The sequence below is a fragment of the Vicugna pacos genome, chromosome 10 (genome assembly GCF_048564905.1).
Source record: "Vicugna pacos chromosome 10, VicPac4, whole genome shotgun sequence".
NCBI classification, from domain to species: domain Eukaryota; kingdom Metazoa; phylum Chordata; class Mammalia; order Artiodactyla; family Camelidae; genus Vicugna; species Vicugna pacos.
Genome location: NC_132996.1, coordinates 32,844,124 through 32,868,448, shown reverse-complemented (window position 1 = coordinate 32,868,448; position 24,325 = coordinate 32,844,124). Strand labels below are relative to the sequence as shown.

Genomic DNA, 24,325 nt, shown 5'->3' with positions numbered 1-24,325 from the left:
ACACATATGGCATAATGTTAGGATCTGTTAAAAACCAAGTGGGTATATGAGTGTTTATTCAATTACTTATACAGGTACTCCTCCTTATGTTTGATAGATTTCATAATTTTAAAAGTGAAAAATATCCAGAATTATGGGCAAGAAGAAAAAGAATGTCTTAAAATTGATGGTTAAAATTACTAACTAAATACTAAGCTGACTTCATACCTTAAAAAAAAAACAAAAAATTAATGTTTCCTCAGTGGCTTAAACCTACATCAGACCAATATTTTATAACATGAAGCTCTTAGATATTTCAAGTTTGGTCTAATTTGTTAGACAATTATCACCACAAATTATTATGAAAACATAAATCTAATGGTTCAGGTATACAAGAAAGAACTCCAATTGCAAGTAATCTTTATTGTGACAAGAAATGATATTAAAAGAAATCCAGATTAACAAATCCTAGATGTGGTTTTGCATGAAGCCACACAAACCAGGCCAAAAGCTGTCAAGCTCAGGTCCTAACCTCAGGCCGGTTTCACCTAAACATTTAACGGAGAAACTAGGCCTTTCTTTTACTTGGTCTCAATTCCAAATTTTCCTTATAAATTTACTACTATACAAAGCGCTTCTGGGGAGGGTATAACTCAGTGCGGAGAGTGCGTGCTTAGCATGCATGAGGTCTTGGGTTCAATCCCCAGTACCTCCATTAAAATAAATAATAAATAAATAAACCTAATTACCTTGCCCCCCCAAAAAAGTGCTTCTACATTTAAGTCTGGTCATTCATGCTGCATCTTACGACATTTCTTAACCTGGAATGAGGAGGTTTCTTAGTATAGCAACACAAAAATCGTGGGCTACCCTGTACCCACGGTTTGCAGTTTATTGATTCAGTTACACTTCTTTGATTCACATTTGTGGAAAACTGTCTTTAAATCTTTACAGTTTTATTTAAATACACCCAGGGAGTAAGTACGTTCCAAATGATGAATGTAATTCAGTTAAGTACAGAGTAATTAGAACATGCTGGCAAATGAGGTAGTTTTCATAGATTTCACGGGATGCTAAAGGGTAAAATGGAGGGACAGAGTTTACACTACCAATTTTAAAGAAGTAGAATATTCTATTGGATGGGTGAAATGTTAGAACTTGAAGGCTCTGTCAAGTTCCAGGAAATTCAGAAACGGAGTATCTGAAATTGGCAGGCAGCTGAGATGAGGGTTAGGAGACCTAAAACTAAAAATACTTGTGAGAAAAAGAGGCGAGAACAGAGACAAGGATTTAGAAATGGACATTTAGGTCTGTCTATCAGGAATCTCAACTTTGGTGATGGTTTTATCTTAACTGAACCACTGATATGAAAAAGAACCTTAAAAAAGTCTCTCCTAAACCTCAACAAAGTAGCACTAACAACATGGCTTGCTACAGGAATATCCGCATAATTCAGTTTGCTAAGCATGCCCTGGCTTGCTTTCACTGAGACTACGGAGTTTGAGGAATAGAAGCTGCAGAAGAGAAAGGTACTGACATACTCCAACTCCACTTCTGACATTGCTCAATGAAAAAAAGCATAAAGTCCTTTCAAAACTACAAGGCTAGATTGTACTTTATTTCCCTTAAGATAAACACTGTATATGTTAATATTTATTACCCAAATTGCTTATCCTATCACAGGTAAGGGAAGCAAACCATTGTTAGATAATTATGAAAATCACAGAGGGCACTCCTGACACACAACTCTATAATAAATTAGATCCTTTGTCCAAAAAAGTATGTTGAATAGGACACTAAACATGGATAGTTAAAACATACACCTCTAGTCAGAAATAACTGTATGGGTCTCATATTTACAAAGCACTTTTCAGATCTAACAACTTATTTGATGGAATAGTCCTGAAGGGCCATAAAAGTTCTTGGGCTCTTCCAATCTCTTCTGAATCCCCAAAGCTGTCCAGCATACTTACAGTTCTTTGTTTCTTCATGATGACTATTTAAAATACTTTCCATTTGTCTCAAACCTTCAACCCCTACTCCCTCTCCTGCTATCCCTGACCCTGTCTCCTTCACCACCTCATTTTCAGCAAATTAATCAACCCCCAACTTCACAGAAAATACAGAAGTCATCAGAGAGGAATTCTCTGCCAACAAGCCTATTACATCTCTCCATTGTCACACGTTTCTTCTTTCTCTCCTACCATATTATCTTCTCATAAGGTAGGACTAATCCTTCCAACCTATACTCTGCATTTCATCTGTCTTTCCTCCTTAGGGATCTCAGGGACCTCTTCTGTAAACAATCTTCTCTCTTTCCCAGTTCCTTCCCATCAATAACTTAAAACACAAAAATAAAATCAAATAAAATCTTGCCTCTGACTCAGCTACCACTTCTCTTCATCACGGCTCGTTTTCCTTAATAGTTATTACTAAGAATACTTTCTGATTTCCCAGTGCCATCGATCTGGTTTCTCTCCCTAAGTACTGAAACTGCTCTGGCTGTGGTCACAAACCTTCACTTTAACATGAAATTTAATGGCCATTCCTAGGTATATTTACCCAAGAAAAATGAAAATATTCATCCATAAAAAGACTTGTACAAGAACATCCATAGCAGTTTTATTCCTAATAGTTCCAAATTGGAATGAATTCAAATGTCCATCAATAAAAGAATGGATAAAGAAGTGATAAAATCATACAGTAGATTAATACCTAGCAATAAGGAGAAACAAACTACATACATGTACATATAATAACACTGGAGACTCTCAAAAACATTATGCTGAGGGAAATAAGACAGACAAAATAATACATATTGTATCATTCCATTAATATAACTCCTACAGGCAAAATTAATCTACAGTGGTAGAAATCAAAATGTGGTTGCAAGGTTGGGGGACTAACTGTAAAGAGGAACAAGGGAATTTTCTGTGGTGATGGAAATGTTCTGTCTTCTTTTGGGTGATCATCTGAGTGTATACATAACTGCCAAAACTCATCAAATTAAACATGGATGAGTTTTAAAAATGATCAGGTGTTACAAGAGTTAAACACACACACAAAAAAATGTGATGGATACTTTTCAGTCTTATATCTGATTCGATACCTTTGACCTTTATCTCCTTCTTAGAGCATTCTCTTGGCTTGGCTTCTATGACATCCACACACTCCTGGTTTTCTCCAGCTTCCTAACTAATCCTTTTCCATTTCTCCTATGGGTTCCTAAATAGTTAGCATTCTCAAGTTTCTGTCTTAGTTTTTTCATTTTACGTACTCTTCCTCCTGGAATATCATATCTGTATCCATGGCTTCAAAGAATATGTAAGTTCTTTAAAATCTATCTAGTCTTTTCTCTTCAGGGCTCCTGATCTATATATATATCTAGCTACTTACTGGCTTTGGTGAGCTTCGTGGTCCATAGTCACCTCTATCTTAACACAGTCTCCCACAAAATTCTCATTTTGTATTTTCTACCTCAATGACAAATGCAATCACCAACCCAGTAGCTCGAATCTCCCTTACCTAGGAAAGAATGCTTATAAGAGGTAGTAGAACATTATACTTAAGAATGAGGACTCTGGAGCCAGACAGCCTGCTTCAAAATCTCATTTTACCACATATTATCTATGTGACCTTGGGCAACTTACTTAACCACTCTACGCCAGTTTCCCTACCTGTACATGGAAGGTACTTCACAGAGGTGTAGTGAGGTATTTGTGTTAAACATACATTCCTTGGAACAGCACTGGCATTACATATATGCTTGCTATTAACACTTATCAGTAATCTAAAGCTAAGGAGAAGAGATTGTATAGCTCTGTGTCTCCATCTTATTCACTATTTTCTCCTACTACTGTACAAGGGTATTGCCAAAGAAGAAAGAAAACAAAATAAAAAAAGGTTCTGGAGACATGTTATTCAAGAGGAACCTTCCTCCTGTTTATGCTTTTCTTTTTTGAAATGATCTTTATTAAGATATAATTCACATACCATAAAATTTACCCATTTAAGGTACACAATTCAATGGCTTTAGTATATTCCGAATTGTATAACCACCACAACCTGAATTCAAAGTATTTTTATTATCCTCAAAAAGAAAACCCTACTTCCCACTTCCCAAAGCCCTAGGCAATCACTAATCTACTTTCTATCTCTATAGATTTGCTTATTCTGGACATTTCATATAAATGGAATCATAGTATGTGGTCTTTCGTAACTGCCTTCTTTCACTTAAACATAATGTTTTCATGGTGTAGCCACTGTGGAAAACAGTATGGAGATTCCTCAAAAGACTAGGAATAGACTTACCATATGACCCAGTAATCATACTCCTGGGCATATATCCAGAAGGAACCCTACTTCAAAAAGATACCTGCACCCCAATGTTCATGGCAGCACTATTTACAATAGCCAAGACATGGAAACAACCTAAATGTCCATCAACAGATGACTGGATAAAGAAGAGGTGGTATATTTATACAATGGAATACTATTCAGCCATAAAAACCAACAACATAACACCATTTGCAGCAACATGGATATTCCTGGAGAATGTCATTCTAAGTGAAGTAAGCCAGAAAGAGAAAGAAAAATACCGTATGAGATCGCTCATATGTGGAATTTAAAAAAAAAATTATAAAATAAATAAATACAAAACAGAAACAGACTCATAGACATAGAATACAAACTTGTGGTTGCTCATGGGGGAGGAGGGTGAGAAGGGATAGACTGGGAGTTCAAAATTTGTAGATACTGACAGGTATATGCAGAATAGATAAACAAGATTATACTGTATAGCACAGGGAAATATATAGAAGATCTTGTGGTAGCTCACAGTGAAAAAAATGTGACAATGAATATATGCATGTTCATGTATAAGTGAAAAATTGTGGTCTACACTGGAATTTGACACAATATTGCAAAATGAGTGTAACTCAATAAAAAAAAAAGTTTAAAAACAAACAAAAAAACATGTTTTCAAGTTTCCTCCATGTTGTAGCATACATCAGTACTTCATTCCTTTTTACTGTAGAATAATATTCCACTGTATGAATGTACCACATTTTATTTATCCATTCATCTGCTGATAGACATTTGAATTGTTTCCACTTTTTGGCTATCATAAATAATGCTACAAATATTTGTGTACAAGATTTTGTGTGAACGTGTTTCATTTCTCTCGAGTATATATATATATATATACACACACACACCTAGAAGTAGAATTGCTGGGTCATATGGTAACACTATGCTAAAGTTCTGAGGAACTGTCCAACTTTTTCAAAGCAGTTGCACCATTTTATACTCCCACCAGCAATGCATGAGCATTCCAATTTCTTGATATCCTAGTTAACATTTGTTATTAGTCTTTTTGATTGTAGCCATCCTAGTGGGTATGAAGTGGTATCACACTGTGGTTTTGACTGGTGTTTCCCTGATGGCTATTAATGTTGAACATCTTTACATGTATTAATCAACCTTTGGTATATCTTCTTTGGAGAATTATCTGCTCAGGTCCTTTGCCTATTTAAAAAAATGAACTGGGATATATGGTGGCTATAGCTCAGTAGTAGAGCATATGCTTAGCATGTGCAAGGTCTTGGATTCAATCCCCCAGTGGCTCTGGTAAAAAAAAATTTTTTAATGGTTATTTGTCATATTATTGAGTGCTAAGAGTTCTTTATATATTCTGGATATTAATCCTTTACCAGATACAGGAATTGCAAATATTTTTTCCATTCTGTGGGTTGTCCTTCAATTCAGTCTTTAGGAGTAAAGTTTCAACAAGGGATGGAAAAAGAAAACCTCACCTTAAAGAATCTTCAGATTTCAGTTCTCAGGAATACTTCTACTCTTAGTATACTTCATTTCTCAAACCACTTTTTCAGTTTGGAAAACTAACCTCATTTAAAAAAATCAGTGCATAATATGGAAGCTATTAAATCTTTATTAGTAGTTAGAATCCTATTTTTCAAACTAAATCTTACCTCAAACCCTAATATTAAAAAAAAGCTAAAAGTGGTATTGTATTATAAATATATAGTTTAAGTGTAACCTTTTAACTTTATTCACTCAATGTGAATTAAACTCTAAATTTTAAATCAAAGTAATAGATGGCAATAACAGGTTTATGCACCCAATAGCCTGAATAACCAAAAGAAGAGAAAGACAATCTTGACTCACATAGATTAGTTTAGATAACCATTTTTTAAAAATCTCATAATATGCTTCAATCAAACAGATTCATCAGTAAGAATCATGTTTCAAGTCAAATCACTAGTTGTTTTCAACATTTGCAGATTGAAGTATCTACATGCCAGAAAAAAACAGATGGAACATATATACAGAAGCACTGAGTACATCCTTTCTATGGAAAACAACTCTACTTCCATTGAACATATAAGTAGAAAAGGCATGATATTTCTGCATATATTTAGATATTTTTGTCTCCCATTACCTCTTATACCTGAGAGTGGAAAACTGAACACAACCTTAAGTACTAGAGTTGAAGGAAAATGGCCTACTAGTTGTAGCACAGACAAGCTGGCTAGCTATACCAGCACTGTTTCAGCACTCTTTCATTAACTTCTGTAAAAAAATAAGATGCAAATTTAAGGAAACCAGTGGTTTGTTCTCACATGAGGTAATTATGTACTACTTTGTTCTCTTTAAATTACATTTAAGCCAAACTGGCAACCACCACCACAACTTTACCTTAAAATAATAATCTAAGTACATTTTGTATGCAAAAGATAAGAATCTCATTACAGCTACATAAAGAGATAAAATAAAAATAAAAGCTAAAAATAAACAATTTCAGTGTATAAAAATACTGAATCACTATGATGTATATGCGAAACAAATACTGTAAATCAACTCTACTTCAATTAAAAAAGAGGAAAAAAAATCTCCTATTCCTTCTGAAAGTTTTCTTTCTCCAAAAGGAAGACAAAAAATAATTTCTAAAGGTGACTATAAACAACAGATTTTTAATAATAGACATGTATTTCCTAGCATATTTTCCTTAAACTTTGTCTTCCACAGAGTCCTCAATTCAAGCTCACCAGTTGAATCTAACATGTACTCCTGATTTACAAACAGAACTATAATACATCAATTAAAAACATTTACACATGTCTCAAATCAAATTGCCCTACCTGAAAGTCTGCCAGCGATTCTTCCTCCCCTCAGCCATAAACAGAAAGGCCAAATGTCACACGAAAGGGAAAAATTTCAGCCTCCATCTCATCTTTCACCTTGAAATCCCAGGTAGACACTATCCAACAGGTGGGCGGAGAGGTCTCCTGGGAATGCCTCACCTCGTCATTCACCTTTTTTTAAATTGAAGTACAACTGATTTACAATGATGTGTTTCAGGTGTACAGCAAAGTGATCCAGTTATATACATACATATACATATATACATACATATATATATATTCTTTTTCAGATTCTTTTCCATTATAGGTTATTACAAGATACTGAATATAGTTCCCTGTGCTATACAGTAGGTCCTAGTAATGAGTATCTGTTAATCTCAAACTTCTAATTTATTCCTCCCACCTCCCTTTCCCCTTTAGTAACCATAAGTTTGTTTTCTATGACTGATAAGTCTGTTTCTGTTTTGTACCATTTTTTTAGATTCCACATATAAATGATACCATATGATATTTGTCTTTCTCTGTCTGACTTACTTCACTAAGCACAATACCATCCAAGTGCATCCATGTTGTTACAAATGGCAAATTTCCAGTCTTTTTATGGCTAAATAATACTCCATTGTATATATGTACACCACATCTTCTTTATCCATTCATCTGATGATGGACACTTAGGTGGCTTCCATACCTTGGTTATTGTAAACAGTGCTGCTGCAAACACTGGGGTGCATGTATCTTCACTTTATGTATCATTCACTTAATATCAAAATACATGTTGTGCTCTGTCTGAATAAACACAATGTATTCCATACACACCATTAAGGTTTGTCAATTCATCTTTTCACTCTAATCTATTTGCCATGTGGACCCGGCTATTTTCACCAAACCCAGACACCAGATGAAAATGATAGAAAGTCATCCTTGACTAAATGCTCATTCTTAAATTCCTAACAAGGCAACTGCCAACTCTGAATTTTACCCTTCAAAATCCTTCTTTTTTCAACTCCTCACACGTTAACTATTGCAATAACCTCTTTACTGCTTTCTTTGCCTCAGTGTCTCATCCTTCCAGCCCAATAACACTGCCACTATCTTATTTTTCTTGTATACCATTAAAATTTTCATTGCATACAATATTGTAATAAAAATTTAAGTTAAGAGTAATTCCCAATAGCTTAACAAGTCAAATCTTTTGATTCCCTAGTTTTCTTCTCTAACTCTTCCTATCTGCATGCATACACAATTTTTATGGCATTATAAATATATATAGATAACATTTTGTATTCAGTTGTTTCCATTTCTATAAAATTTCTCATGTTGTCAAATAGTCTTCACAATGATCACTTTTAATTCACGTTTAACAAATTAATTTCCCTTACAGGACAGTTACCATTTTTCTTATTATGTGCTAACCACATATCATTTCATCATAAAAAATAATCTTTTAATTAATATATTTGTAAATATAGCTTTGGGGAGGGTGCAGTAGATTACATCACTAAAATAAACTCCCAAGATGAAGATTATGGGATCAAAAAATGAGCATTTTTTATGGCTTATTACAATTTGCTTCCATTACTTTTTTAGTGTTGTGCTAACTGCACTGCCACCAGCAACATGAGTATGCTTGTTTTACCACATCTTTATTGGCACTAGAAGCTCTAAAAACAAATGAATAATTAGTCCAAAAGATTAAAGGTATGGCATATATCTTAAATATTTTACTATAAATATATAAACATACATTCATTAGTCAATTTTTGATACCAGGCCAAGGCCTTTTCTCTGAGAATTAGTCTGTGGATCGGTCCAGCATTGCTTTTCTAAACAGATCACTAGTATAATACATTTCAGTTTGGATTACTTAAAGACGAGCAAGAACTTAAGATCCTTGCAAAGGAATCTTAAGACGGAATCCTTCTAGATTCGAACATTTTACCCCTCCAATCTTTTATACTTGTACTACCTACAGACTACAGTTCAATTCCTTAGTCTGACATTCAGGGTACTCACCAATCTGTCCCCTACCTACCTTTCCAATTTCAGCTCCTATTATTGTCCTTTAGGTCTTCACTTCACCATGGTCAAAGTACGAAATAACATATATTTTACAAATATTTTGAGTAGTTTATGTATTTATACATGTATACAGATATATATGTATGTAAGTATACAAGTATATTTGTATTCACACACAACACAGCAGACAATGTGCATGCTTTCAGGGATATAGAGAGGTAAAAAATAAGTGGTCTTTGCTTTTAAGAAACTCTTTCTATGGTGGGAGACTAGTGAAAACATAATTAAAACAGAATGTGGGGGAAGGGTGGTGGAAACTCGCAATGATTAGAACAACCTGGCATTATCTATCAAAATTTTAAATGCAAATCTTCAACCAAGTAATTTTTCTAGACACTCTCGTAAGTGTATAAAGTTCACTGCAGTATTATTTATAATGGCAAAGAAAAAGTCAAAAATCTAAAAGTACATCAGTAAGGACAGGTTAAGTAAATTACAAGACATTCATAAATGAAACATGCAGACATTAAAAAGGATGGATAGATCTATATGAAATGGTTGGAAACATGTCCCAGAAACTTTATATGTGGGAAAGAGTAAATTGCAGAACACTATATATCATATGACTGTATTCATGTTTTTAAAAATGTATATAAATATCTGCATATGTTTGTATATACATTTAAAAATTCAAGTGGTTACCTCCCAGAAATGGGACTAGGAGATGAGGGTGGAGTGGTAATGAGTCTTTTAAATTTTACTGTATACACTCTATAAGTTAAAAAGAAATTCACCATGTATTATTTTCATGCTTTTAAAACGAGTTACTTTAGAGGGGAAGGTATAACTCAGTGGTAGAGGGCACATTTAGCACGCACAGCCCTGATTTCAATCTCCCGGACCTCCGTTAAAAAAAAAATTTTTTTTTAGAAAGAATTCTGGTCTGCTTTGGTCACAAGTGCCAAAACCCATCTGCCAATGCTCAGTAGATTAAAAAACAAACAATCAACAAACTAGATATTCTTAAAAAAATTACTATAAACAGAAGCATTAATGGTAAGGAGTGCCTAACTTTGCCTCAGGTGTGCAAAGGCAAATACATGTGTATTTGGGAATAAAAAGATAAGTAAATATTTCGTAGGAGTAGGAAGAGTAGAAAAGGCAGTCCAGATACAGGGAACAGCCTTTAACTGTCACTGGTTTGTCCATGGTTCCTCTGTCCCTCACTACCCAGATCTCAGTCCGGCTATCATCTGAATCCTATATGATGGCCTTCTATGCATTTGAATCCTGCTCTCACTCAGCTCCTGGGCAATTAACCTGCTGCTGAGGTTCCATTTCTCCTTTTCATAAAATGGAAGAACACCCACCTGATAGGGCTGTTGTAAAAGAATTAAGTAAAATAATGTACGTAAAGCCCTTCGCACTCAAGATGTACTCAAAACATGCCAGTTTTCCTTCTACAGGTGAGAAAAGTGAGGTTTACAGAACCTTGTTTTTTGGCTAAAAGGCTTCTGATTCCTGATAATCTAAGGTTCCTCCCTCCTCTAACCAATCCTTTTTACTCCCACATTCAGTGCTCCCAATTAAACTGTAAGTACTGTGATCTATGGGTCTTTGGAACTTTGACACCTAAGATTGTATTCAATAAATATCTAATGAGTTTAACATAACTCATGTTGCAAAGTGCTTCACAATTATCCTCCATTATATACATCCAGCCATGTTGACCTTCTAGTTCCTAGAACACACATAACTCATCTTACTTTTGCACAAATTGTTTAGCATCGTCTCCTGTCTAAAATATCCATTCTACCACCACCCCTTTATTCTCTATCACAGAACTCTATCTTCTTTGTAGTATTTATCAGAATTTCTAAGTGAACTCTCAGTTCCACGACAGCAGGGCCCTGATCTGTCCTGTTTACCCTTGAATTTCCAGTGTCTAAAAGAATGCCTGGAACATGGTACATGCCTAGTAAGTATTTGCTAAACAAATAAATGCAATTTGTATGAGGTCATGGCTAGTTAACTGCCTAAAACAGGATTAAAGATTATGTATTCTCTTACTACAATGCTCTTTTAATTGTGCCTCACTTCTTATAATATGCTATTGTATTTTATGTATATAGTGCATATAAACTGCCATTGATTTAAACGATTCCAACTACTTGGTGACCACTACATCCATACTATATAAATCTCTCTATTTTCAAAACAAGGCCAATTGCATTCATCATTATTTAACTGAAAGATGTATATAGGGGGAAGGTATAGCTCAGTGGTAGAGTGCATGCGAGGTCCTGGGTTCAATCCCCAGTACCTCCATTAAGCAAACAAACAAACCTAATTCCCCTTCCAAAAAAACCCACAAAAAATTTTAAATTTTTAAAATAAAAAAATTTTTAAAGGATGTATATAAATAGCACAATAACATCTGTGCTCTGCCATATTATGTACAGTACTCAAAAATCTGTATCCTTCTAGGAACTACAGACGTATTATATTTTAAAAGTTAAAGAAAAAAAAGTTAAAGAGGTTGGTATTTGGTAGGTTACTGAATAACTCAGTTGAGAGATTGGGCTTTTGAGCCAGCCATAGGTTCAATTCCCAGTTTTGCTCTGTAATAGTTGGTCAAGTTACTCTAAACTTCAGTTGACTTACCCACAAAATAGGGATAACCAGTACTTGACTTAGGTTTGCAGTGAAGATAATTAAGTTCATGTAGATATATAAACCACTCAACAAATCACTTAACTCAGTGCCTAGCCAAAGTTAAAGTAAAGTGGTACTTTAAGTACAAAAAAAGTTGTTTGGAATTAAATGCCCGTGTGTCTACATTAACGGATAAGTTATTGCCACAGGGTACACAGTTCCCACTGTGGCATAGTTTTAAAATGAGATTAGATCTATGGGAAAGTATGAAGAAAAGTGTATCATTATTTTCAATTTTTTATTTCTATAAGGGGGAGGGAGATTTCTTACTCTAAATTCATCTTAAAAACAAAATCATTTTGACAGTATAAGAAAGTTTAAACACTGCCTCACAGAGGCCACCCCTCAAATGCAAATTAAGCATAAAAAGCAACAATGACAAAGCAACCCAACTCTTTAAAAAATTATTTTGTCATGAAATAAAGCCAGGAGCAAAAAGAACTAGGTAAAACCTCAGATTAAAAACAAAAACTAGATAAAAATTTCAAAATTAAGTAATGAGGAAAGCATCAGGACTCAAAGTTCTCAAATAATCACAAACTGCATATACATTATAAATATTTAATAATTAACAGCTAAAGTAATAATAGAAGCACAATTCCCCAATTCAGCTAGGTCATCTTTCCATGAAGAATACGATGAATTCTTATTTCACAGTAATATCCCAACTTATAGCAAAGGACAATGGATATTTTGCAAATCACGTAGCTGATAAAGGATCGTTATATAATAAACGCTTACAACTCAACAGTAAACAATCCAACTTTAAAAGGGGGAAAAGCCCCAAATAGATACTTCTCCAAAGAAGATACACAAATGGCCAATAAGTACATGGAAAAATGCTCAACACCACTAGCCACTGGCAAATGCAAACCAAAATCACAAGCGATATCACCTCATACCCACTAGGATGGCTACCATCAAAAAGACTGATCATAACAAGTGTTGGCAAGGATATAAAGAAAAGGGAGCTCTCATACGCTGCTAGTAGGAATGTAAAATGGTGCTGCCACTTCACAAAGCAGTCTGACAATTCCTGAAAAAGTTAGTCATAGAGTTACCATAGGACCAAACAACCAAGGAATTCTACTCCTAGATATATACATCCAAAAGAAATGAAAATAAATATCCACACAAAAACTTGTCACATGAATGTTCATATCAGCATTACACATAATAAGACAAAAGGTGTAAACAACCTAAATGTCCATCAACAGATGAATGGATAAATAAAAGGTGTTATGCCCATACAACGAAATACCATTTGGTAATGAAGAGAAATGAAGTACTGATATATGCGATAACACGAATGAACCTTGCAAATATCACCCTAAGTGAAAGAAACCAGTCACAAAAGCTCACAAATATGTTTGATTCTATTCACATGAAATGTTTGGAATAGACAAATCTGTAGGTTAGTGGTGGGAAAAAGAAGACTGTTAAGGGGATGTGGGGAGTAACTTAATGGGTATAGTTTTTGGAAGGTGATGAACATGTTTCAAAACTGTGATGGTTGCACAACGCTGTGAATATATTAAACCTACCTAACTACATACTTTAAATGGGTGAATTGTAAAGGTATGTGAATTGTATCAACAAAGCCATTATTTTTCAAAAACAAAAGGGGACTATGGAAAAAATAGGCAATCATTTTGAGATTGCTAAATAAGTAGTGAATTTCCAAGGTAATTAAAATACAACTGGATAAAATTAGTTACGAATCTTACCGGGGCTTTGGGGTTATCTCATTACCTACTCTATTACTAAACACTTAACAATGAACTGAAAGAACGCACTCAGCAAAAGAAAATGTTAAACACAGATTTCTGTCAACTTTCGCAAAAGTGTGTCTTTCGTAAGATTCAGAACAAAGCCGACCACAACCTCGAACCTACAATTTTTCATCACATCCCCACTTGATTACACTAGCTGACTGGACATTTCCAAAGCAAAGGTTGAAGTTGATTTTAAACAAATAATTGGTTTAGCAATAATATTCTTATCTACTTTTTACTTAACTTTGTTAATGCGGGAAAAAAGCAATAGGGGAAAGAATAAAAACTGATTCACGTTCCACAATAAAATCTTACAAAGCAACGAAAGGATTTGTTCACTCTTTGGCCAAAACAGAATAAAAAGAGGGAATGATAAAATTGACAATTTCTAATAATCGATGTTAGGCCTCAATAACCCAAAAATTAAAATTTAAAACAAAAGTGAGGGAAACAAGAAATCTGTGCACGATCTGAGTGGGAGGAAATTCTAGGTAAGATCTGCGGGGGGAATCCCGGGGAGGCCCTCCGCCAATCCAGCCGCCGGCGTCCTAGCTAGAGCCTGGTGAGGACCGGGGCCCGGCGTCCCAGCCGAAAGAGCTTCGCGTCGGCGGCGCCTTGGGACTCGCTCCGCGCAGAGGTCAAGACGAGAAGAGCCGCTAGGGTCCCGAGGGCTCCACCCTCCCCTCATTCACTCCCTCCCCTCGGCGGTCCCCTGAGGGGAACAGGCGGGGCGCAGTGCGCAGAGACGGGGGGGGGGTGCGTCCTCAGTGAGAAAAGCTCCGCCGCCCCAGAGTGGCGGCCGCGGGTTATTAATAAACTCTGCTTCTGCCCAGGCACTGCTACCGCGGCCTGCCGTAGGATCGACAGGGCCTGTGGCGGAGGCTGAGCAGCCGAAGTCAGAGCCCGGGCCCAAGCGGGCCCGCGCCGCCGCGCTGAGGGCGGCGGCCGGGCGGAGAATAATGCACACTGGGTAAAAACACATTTATATACGAACCTCCGCGAAAATTTTCCAACAATTCCTTCGTCCGACCACCATGCACCAGGACAGGAAACAGCCGCCCGGCCCCCAGGCCCCGCAACCCGCATAGCGGGTCTGAGGCCCGCCCCCAGCCTCCATTGGGTTGTCTTTACGTCACTCACTGGACGCTTTCTGCTTGCCATTGGCTCAAATTTAGGCGACGTGGAAGGAGACCGCCTTATCCTCGCCCCTTTTGCGTGACGTCAGCCTCGCCTGGTCTTACAGCCGGCGCCTGAGTGGCCTGCGCAAGTGCGGGACCAAACTTCCTGTGTCTGACTGGTTGGTAGAACCGCTCATCCCAGACCGACCCCGCCTCGCTGAGAAGTGAATTATGCCGATTCTGGGGCCCCAGCAGGAGGCGCCATTTTGTAGCGAGGGAGGGAGGCTGGTCCTTGTGACTAGCCGGGAGGGAGAAGGGGTGACAGGCGCCATTTTCCCCACAGGGGCTAGAAGGTGGCCTTGGCTCTCCGGGTGGGCTTGCTGGAGCGCGTTTTGGAGACCGGTTGGGCTTCGCCTAGCGATTGCCGAGTGTCGCCCTGTTGGGAGGGAAGTAGAAGAGGATGGCACGCCAGACCGCTCCCTGGGGGCTCTCGGTGCCAGTTGAGGTCTTTGGTCTTGGGCGGCGGCTCTGCTTTCTCGCGAGCTGCTGTATGATGGTGACTGGCTGCTAAGTCGGCCTATACCTTTCCAGATGCCGGACATCAGCATTGGTGGGAGGATAAGCCTCCTGCCTCAGCTGGAGCTCCGGCGGAGCCTGACAACGGGCCGTTGGTCTTGGACTTGCTAGGCGACACTGCGGGTGCTTTTGCGCTTTCATGTTGGTTAGGTTTACATTTTGAAGTCGTCTGTAATGGTGTCGCTAACTTCTTTTTTACTTTACTTTTTGTGTGTCGCCAATTAAAGGAAAGTCAGAAGGGTGGGAAAAGCATCGCCTCGGTTTCCCCAAACCTATTCAGAATTTTATACAAATTAGTTGTGAGGTTTTGACGTAATGTTTCTTGTAGCTCTCAACCAAAACTTTTTCCTAAACTGTTGGAAATACTAGTCATTTCAGGAGTATTCAGTAAGTATTCATGTACTTTTCAGCCAGGCTGAATAAAGATGAGATAAAGCGTATAGACTCAGTATTTGTTAAATCGGGCATTCCAGGTGTAGATTTGAGTTACTCAGAGAATGAGACTGGCCTCACCGTACCTGATTTGTGTCCTACTTAGAAAAACTGGAGAGAGCTGGATGATGTCTTTAATTTAATGTCTTTTGCATTTCAGATGATTACGGAATGGCCTTCTAAGTGAGGATAATTTAAAGTGTTGATTTACCGTTGAGTGTAGTTTGAGATTTTAACGTTACCTTCTTTTTGGTAGAGTGAGTACCAGGCTAAACCTAACCAAGTTGTAGCTGCAATAATTGGTGCCCAAACGCCATTCGAAGGAAAATGGAACTTTCAGTCTCATCTGGATGCGTTTTCTTTAGAAGTTTAAAGTGGTTACTATTTTTATGCCCTTATAAGAAACGAAACCTGTGACACATAAAATTGAATTAGGTTACTTTAAACTGGTGGAATTGGCTCACTTAAAACAGTCTTGTACCCATTAATAGATTCCCTTTGTCACAGAGTAAAGTTCAGATGACAAACAAGGTGTTTTAATTTACACTTTCTGTACCTTCCAGATGTTATATCTGTATTTTATAATCAGAAATGTTATTAAAAGAATCAGAGTACTTTTATGCAGTTTAGTCATTTATTACTAAGTCCCATACCTTTAGTCTATTTATGAAAACACTGTAATACAGAATCTCAAAAAGAAGTTAAAACCACCCTGTAATTGCAGATTGCAGTTACAAGATGTCTTTGTATCCCCAAAACCTACTGAGTTTTTGTAAACATTCAATGGTGGTAATGGATAGAATGCTATAATTCTAATCTGATTCAGGGAAAAACCTTAATGATTTTGTTACAGGTAATGGAACTTTGTGTGTTACAGAATTTACCACTGACTATAGAACAGAGTTCAAATGTATGTAGTATTCAGGGCCATCTATAATCTTCAGATTTTCCCGAAATCTTCTCCTATCCCTTTTGTCTTATTACGTCTTACCAAATAAATGGCTTGAAAATATTTCACTACCAATCAGTGCTAGTCCAGGTTCTTAAACAAATCTGGACCTTTCCCCTAATTTTCCAGAGAGACTAACTTATTTCTGGCCCCCTTCAAAAACTGTTACCATAAAAATAAAAACAAAAACCCCCACAAAACCTGTTACATAATGTTTTTAAAAACATTTCAGTAACTCAAAACTTTCTGGAGAACTCATTGATTTTGGCATATTTGTATAATGACCTAACAATTATTATATATGGGAAAAGATACAGAGAAATGATGCATTCAACTCTCAAAAGAATGTCTAGGAGAAGACGGTGACTGATTTATCAGATTACTTATGTAATAATTTTTAAAATAATTTTTACCATGAATTTGTAGATTTTTTAAACAAATAATTAAAAAAATTTTTTTTTTTAAAAAACACTCAATAATTTAAAACCGAACTAGTAGTTTGCTCTCCATTGGAAGCTGTGGCAGTTAGACTAGATGTGTCACTTGTGTAAGAAACTGTTGCCTCGTTTGTGAAAAATACATATTTCACAATGTGATTGGGAGCATATATGAGAATGCAGATAAATGTAGCACAGTGCCTGTCAGAGGCACTTTTCAAGTGCTTAATGTTAGCCCATCTCTCTCCAATTCTCACCTTTGTGGTCAGTGATGGTTTTAAGGATTTGACAACTTCTTTGATATTTGAATGAAAGCTATGAAAAAGTACATTGAGGACTTTGCAGTTTCATAGGGTTCATGGACCCAGAGTTGAATCCTTGGTCTGTGGAATAAATTCACTGAGTTAATCTCACTCAGCTTCCACACTGAAAGCATAAATCAGAGCTTAATTAGAACATACTTTAGGAAGTATTGCATGATGAGTTTACTTAAAATGTTCCTTTCCATCTCAGATAAATAGTTCTCAGTATATATGCGGACATAGCATAGGTATAATACAACTGATAATGTTTTGTTAGTGGCTAATTTCATGATTTCCCTCATTTCAGGCTTTCTATGGTAATTACAGTATGTGCAGTTTTTCCATTTTATCAGTTCTACCCCGGACCACTTGTTAACCCCATTCATTAATTACATCTTTGAAAACATCACCCAATAAGTGAGCTCTGAGGTTACCAATTGTGGTTATTGTGTGTTAAGTTTATTTTAGTGGCAAACTAACAGGAAAATAAACTCAGTTCACAAAATGTTAAAAATCTTCTTAAACCCCTGAGGATTACCTTTGAATCTGATTCCCTTTGAATCTGGCTGCCTTCACAAGGTTCTAGCTGTCATTTTGGCTTATATTTGCTTAAATCTAAAGGAAAAGCAAGTTTCATTAAGCAGTGTTTCAACAGTAAAGTGGGTATTTCAGGAATGAAACCATTGTTTTTAAAATGATTTTATTTTCTGGGAAAACATACTTTTGAGTTCAGGTAAAAGTTTTTTTTTTAAGGTGAAGTTTATGTCTCCAAATAAGCAATGATTGCTATAATCTTAAAGAAAAACACTAAGTACTGTAATTTGGGGGGTAGGGGGGAAGAGTTTGGCTCAGTCTTAAATTCCTAACACTGTATTACACTGAAATATATAACAGATGCAGATTTACAGGGAGAAATAATTTTAAGAATTCTCTCTCCACTTCCTGCCCACCAAACTTTGGCACCAGGTAGGGCTGTTTGATAGGGTGATGGGGTTTAAAAAAAACAAATGAACTAGAAGCAAAACAAAATACTGGGGGAGTACAGTCTCTAAGACTTACTTTCCCCAGTAAGGGGACAGCTGCATAACCATGAGTAAAACTGATCTTAATTTGTATTGAATGAACATTTCATGTTACTTTTTAGAGAATGTACTTTAGACAAATTTGAGACAAGATAAAATTATTGAGATATTCATGTACCATAAAATTAACCATTTTAAAGTGTACACACTTCAGTAGTTTTTAGTACATCCACAAGGCTGTTCAATCATCATGACTAATTGAAAACACTTTTCCCCAATAGAAATCACTATGCCCATTAGCACTCATTCCCTCCTAGGCTCCACACCCACCTGCCCAGCGACCACCAATCTATTGATTTGCTAATTCTAGACATTTCATATAAATGGGATCCTGTGTCTGACTTCTTTGTTTTCAAGGCACATCCATGTAGCATGTAACTACATTCCTTTTTATTGCCAAGTATCTTACAGTATAGCTATACCGCATTTTGTTTATCCATGCACCAACTGATGGCTGTTTGAGTTGTTTCCTCCTCTTGGCTATGCTGCTAGTATGAACATTGTGTACAAGTTCTCTTGTGGACATGTTTCATTTCTCTTCGATATCTGGGAGTGGAATTGCTAGGTGAAACTTCTCAACCTTTTGAGGAACTGCCACTTTTACACAAAACATAAAAGATTTTATATGCCGTCACCAATGTATGTGGGTTTCAATTTCTATACCTCCTAATACTTGTAATTGTCCATCTTGATTATAGACATGCTACTAAGTACAAAATGGTATCTCATGAATTCTGATTTGCATTTCCCTAGTGACTAGTAATGTTAAGCATTTTTGTTTCCTAATACCGGCCATTTATTTCTTTCAAGAAATGTCTACTTGGATTCTTCCCCATTTTTAAATTGTTTTTTGTTGAGTTCTAAGAGTAGTTTATATACTCAAGATTTGGAAATATTTTCTCCCGTTCTCGTTTTTACTTTCTGGAAAGTGTCCTTTGAAGCACAAAGTTGCAAGTTTTGATGAAGCCCAAGTCATCTATTTTTCCTCTTGTTGCTCGTTCTTTGGTGTTATATCCAAGAAACTGTTGCCTAATTCAGTCATGATTTATGCCTATATTTTTCCTAAGAATTCGAGACCTTGTATTTAAATCTTGAAACCATTTTGAATTACTTTTTGTATAGTGTTAAAGGTCCAACTACATGTTTTTGCATATAAATTCCCAGCTGTCTCAGAACCATTTGTTGAAGATTCATTCCTGCATTGGTCTTGGCATCCTTGCTGAAAATCAGTTGACTGTAAATTTAAGGGTTTATTTCTGGACTCTCAATTTTATCCCATTGGTCAATATAAAGTATCTATCCTTACCAGTACTACTGTTATTATTAAATCATGTTTGCTTCCAAGATGGTTTTGACTATTCTGAGTCCCTCGTGTTTCCATACAAACTTTAGGATCAGTTTGTCAATTCCTGCAAAAGAAGTAAGCTGGGATTTTGCAGGAATTACACTGAATCTGCAGGTCAATTTGGGGAATATTGCCATCTTCACAATAGTGTCTTATAATTTATGAACACGGGTATCTTTCCTTCTAGATGTTTTGTAGTTTTCGGAGTGTAAGTTTTTCACTTTTGTTAAATTTATTATTAAGAATTTTTTGGACACTATTGTTAAGTGAAATTTTCTTAATTTCACTTTTATTTCATTGCTGCTGTATAGAAATAAAACTGATTTTTGTATATTGATTTTTGTATATATAACCTTGATGAAGTCATTAGCTCTTTGTGTGGATTCTTTAGGGTTTTCTGTGAGATCATGTCACCTATGAATACAGTATTACTTCCTCCTTTCTGATCTGGATGTCTTTTATTCCCTCTTCTTGCCTAACTGCCCTGGCTAAACCCTCATGTACTATGCTAAACAGAAGTGGCAAAAGGGAGCATGCTTGTATGGTTCTTGATCTTAGGGGGGAAGAGTTTTTAGTCTTTCATCATTAGGTCCATTAGCTTTAGGTAGATGCCCTTTTTTCAGGTTGAGGAAGTTGCTTTGTATTTCTAGTTTGAGTTTACCCTAAAAGGATGTTAAATTTAAAAGACTGATGATAGGAAGCTTTTAAATATAGCATTAAAAAAAAGGGGGAAATCATTTAAAAATAAATATAGCATTAAAAAACCAAGTGTAATTGACAAATTTCAATTTATATATACATGAAAGCAGAATCTAAGTACATAAAGGCATTATTACCTGAGCTTTAAAAAACATGGAGGGGGAATTAGCTCTCAAAAAAAGTTACTTAAAAGATATTTATTCCTGCCATAATAATAAAATCCTAGATTTCTAGCTGGGTACCTAAGTTGCCCTTTGTAAGAACCACATGCACCAAAGTGTGAAACGCTATTATGGCAAGGGTGGCCAACCTCATCAAGGGGAAAACCTAGAATTCAGGAGTGATACTGGTAGTCACAAATAATATTAACCAAAATTTAAAATTATATAGAACAGAACTGACATTTTTATAACAAATACGTTTTAAAGTAATTTTAAGTCATTCATTTTACAAACACTTACGGAATGCCTACTATGCTTAAGTCACTGTGCTAGATCTTCCCCAAAACACGGTTTGTATTAATACAATTCCTAATGACTTTCTTCATGCTTGCTTCAGGGACCACATCTGGCTGGGACTGAATAGCAGCATACAGCCATAGGGCTGGGGTTTGGCCACCCCTTCTTTACACTCTGTTCCCTTCCAGAGGTAAGCATAGCAGTCACTATCTTCATAAAATGTGTAGATTAGTAATCACCATTCTGTTACCTGCAGAGAAACAGATTAACTTCCTTTATTTAATACTGACAAAGAAAGGGCTTTTTTTAAAAAGGATGGCTTAAGTTTACAAAAAAGTGAAGTTTATGCTAATGTCAGCCATTAAAAAAGACAAACCCAATAAAACCAGAATTAATTTGTAGTATAAATTAAAAAAAAATAAGTTATAGGTTAGTGAAACTATGGGAAAGGCTGTATGTTAAATAAATAAAATCTACATTGCAACTAATTACAAATTTGTAAATACTATTCTCAAAAAGTTATCCAAAAGTCCTATAATCTTATTTAGACACAATGACACATTCCAAGATCCATAATCTATAAGACTCTAATTTGATTTTTAAGGAAGTACTGAAAATAACAGGTATATATTTGATGCATTAGAAACTACCATTTGAACAATATTTAATATTAAATATAGTTTAATTTGAAGGTCTTTAATTTCAATCAAAATCCATAAACGGATATTAGTTTGGATTGTACGACAGAGACAATAAAACTTGTTCTCAAAGACATGCCAATACATTTTCTTGAAACAAAACCTCAGCAAACGAGAATTTTCATACTGTGCGTGGGAGTAACTAAAACCTTTATTAGATATGGTTTTCCAATAACAATGTGAAAATTGGAATTATCAATTCAAAGAGCAGTGAAGTCTGAAATTTAAAAAAGTAGACTAGATATCAGGTAGGGGATAAAAGATAAAGGAAGACAAAAATGTTTAATACTATTCAATATCTCCCCTCTGTACACAATGTTGCATATATACAACTACTCCATTTTAATTTTATTGATCTTTATATAATAGTGAAATCCCCTGAAACAACCTAGGGTATACAGATGGTGTCCAACTTGGGGGGAAAAAAGTAGAAACACACTTGATTAACAGTTTTCACCCACACATTTTAGACAGACACTTTTTTTTCTTTTTTTGCCAGGATTTTCATAGTAAATTCATAAATATAGGAAATACTTTCACTCCTTCAGTGTTAAAATAGAAAACCAAACAGTGCCAACAGTAGTGGCTTAATTATTGGCATACAAGAAAAACACAACACCAATGGGTTTTCTTCATTATGCATTTTAAATAATGTGTATTTGTTTCATTTTTACAGTTATAAATTTTCTAGTCTGTTATAGACAACAGCACTTAATAGTTTTGAATCCATTGAGATGTTTGCTTTCAATTTGAAATATTGTGTGTATACATGTATATAAAAAAATAACCCAATGTATGAATCATCTGACAGATGTTTAAGATAAATAAAGGCTTATTTTTGAACATGCAGTTAGGAGAGAGGGAAGCAAGCCAACCTCTCTACATTGTCTTGTTGCTGGCTTGTTTGCAGTGGTATCAATAGTGGTTTTTGGAGGGAACCGTGTGCCTTCAGCCTATCTATTTAAGATGAGATACCACAATCAACAAGAGGGGTAGAGCAGATGAGGAAGGAGGGGGAGGTGTTAAATGTCAAATTTTATAAGTGTGCATTTTGCACTTTCTAGGTACAGGATAAACAGATCCATGAGGAAAAAATTTACAATTCAGAAAAAACTGCAATCAAATCAAGACATAATAGCCGAATTAAGTTCTTTTAATAGACTGCATATATAGATTTTTAGCCATACTCTTTGATCAACTCTTTAAGAGTAGAACTTTATATCCAATTTACATGCTTCAAATATCACCTTTCCTATTTGTTACAGTAAGGTCTTGTATCCAAATATCCCTTGCACACTGAGAGCTTTAAGAAAAAACAGGACAAAGAGGGAATTGCCATTTTTTAGCAGCAATGGAATATCACTAACCCCTTTTAACACACCGAATTCAAGTCACTATCAGAGGTGAGTGCACCACAAAGTCACCAGGTACAAAACTGCTAGTTCATTTTTAAATTAATAACTTGAAATTACCCCCGCCCCCCCGCCCCATTACATCCCATCTTTTTATAAACAGCAAACATTTTGCTATTTTATACATAGGCTAGCAGGCTTGTTTCAATATGAAAGTGCTAATTCATTTACAGATTTTTTTTAATCAGTTATGTAGTGCTACAATAAATGTCCAATAATCTACATAGGAACCATCGTTGATGAATGAAAATGATGAAGGTTGAATAAGGCTATCAATTACCTTATCTTATTTACATATAAAGAATAGATACCCAATGGTGAGGAAGAGACAGAAATCGGACAAATACTCATAGGTGTAAAAATTACATCTACCTTTGAGCTCATACTGTAAATGAGACATTTTAAATAGTCCTGTAGCCCATGCCTATTTTTTCCTCAGAAAAAGAAAAGCTGCCTTCATGACATCCCCTCTTGTTGCAGATTTCCACAGTGTCACCTGAACTTTCAGTCAGAATCTTACTTTCTTCAAAAAATAAAGAAAATACCCACGTTAATAACTCCCTCCCCCCAAAATCCCTCTCGTTTCATTTTCAGTGCCAAGTTGCATGATCAGGTCCCACCTCCTGGGTTTTCTTTGTCCATCTATTGATCAATTAGTTTAGAGTAGATAACATGAACCAGTTCTGGAACCACTACTAGGAGGAACACAAGCTCTTCACTACAATCACACTGCAGGAAAGAAAGTGATATAACTCAATTCATCCCTGGTGCCGGGCCTCCAAAATTGAAAGAACTTGGCACAACTGGAGCACTGAATTTGTATCCTCCGTGCTTCTCAATCATTTTGGATTCTAGAAAACAAATAAAAGTTTAAAAGAGCATTTGGTCATCTTACTACTTTGGAGAACAGAAAGAATTGGAAGACATTAACAATAGCTTAACCACCAGTATCAGCTAGGAAGTTCTAAACCTTGGCCTTTGTTCTTCCTCCAAATGTATATGGAGAAAGGGAGGAGTATATTATGTAGAGAAGATGAGCTCTCTTGTTGAAGACTTCTTAACCAATTTTCACTTGCCATTGTCTTAAAAAACTTTTTTTTCATTACTCTATTTTGAGTCAAATACTGAATCAGCAGGATCCAATCTCCAAAGATAATTATCAGCTA

The 24,325-nt window shown here is 35.9% G+C and overlaps 2 protein-coding genes across 5 annotated transcripts in view; both read right to left on the bottom strand.

The window, feature by feature from the left end:
* Window positions 1–14,756, bottom strand: part of ZNF143 (zinc finger protein 143) — a 58,520-nt gene extending 43,764 nt beyond the window's left edge. For 2 of the 4 annotated variants that reach the window (XM_015238578.3, XM_015238579.3), the window contains exon 1: window positions 14,646–14,723. In XM_015238578.3, coding sequence (XP_015094064.1) covers window positions 14,646–14,687 — 42 coding nt within the window. In that variant the 5' untranslated portion in view covers window positions 14,688–14,723. Of the gene's footprint in view, window positions 1–14,645 lie in introns of all 4 variants that reach the window. The other 2 variants (XM_006203514.4, XM_006203515.2) reach the window with 2 other exon arrangements.
* A 6,251-nt stretch (window positions 14,757–21,007) lies between these two features.
* The window catches only part of IPO7 (importin 7), a 40,513-nt gene continuing 37,195 nt past the window's right edge, over window positions 21,008–24,325 (bottom strand). The window contains exon 25 of the mRNA XM_006203513.4: window positions 21,008–24,010. Coding sequence (XP_006203575.1) covers window positions 23,913–24,010 — 98 coding nt within the window. The 3' untranslated portion in view covers window positions 21,008–23,912. The remainder of the gene's footprint in view (window positions 24,011–24,325) is intronic.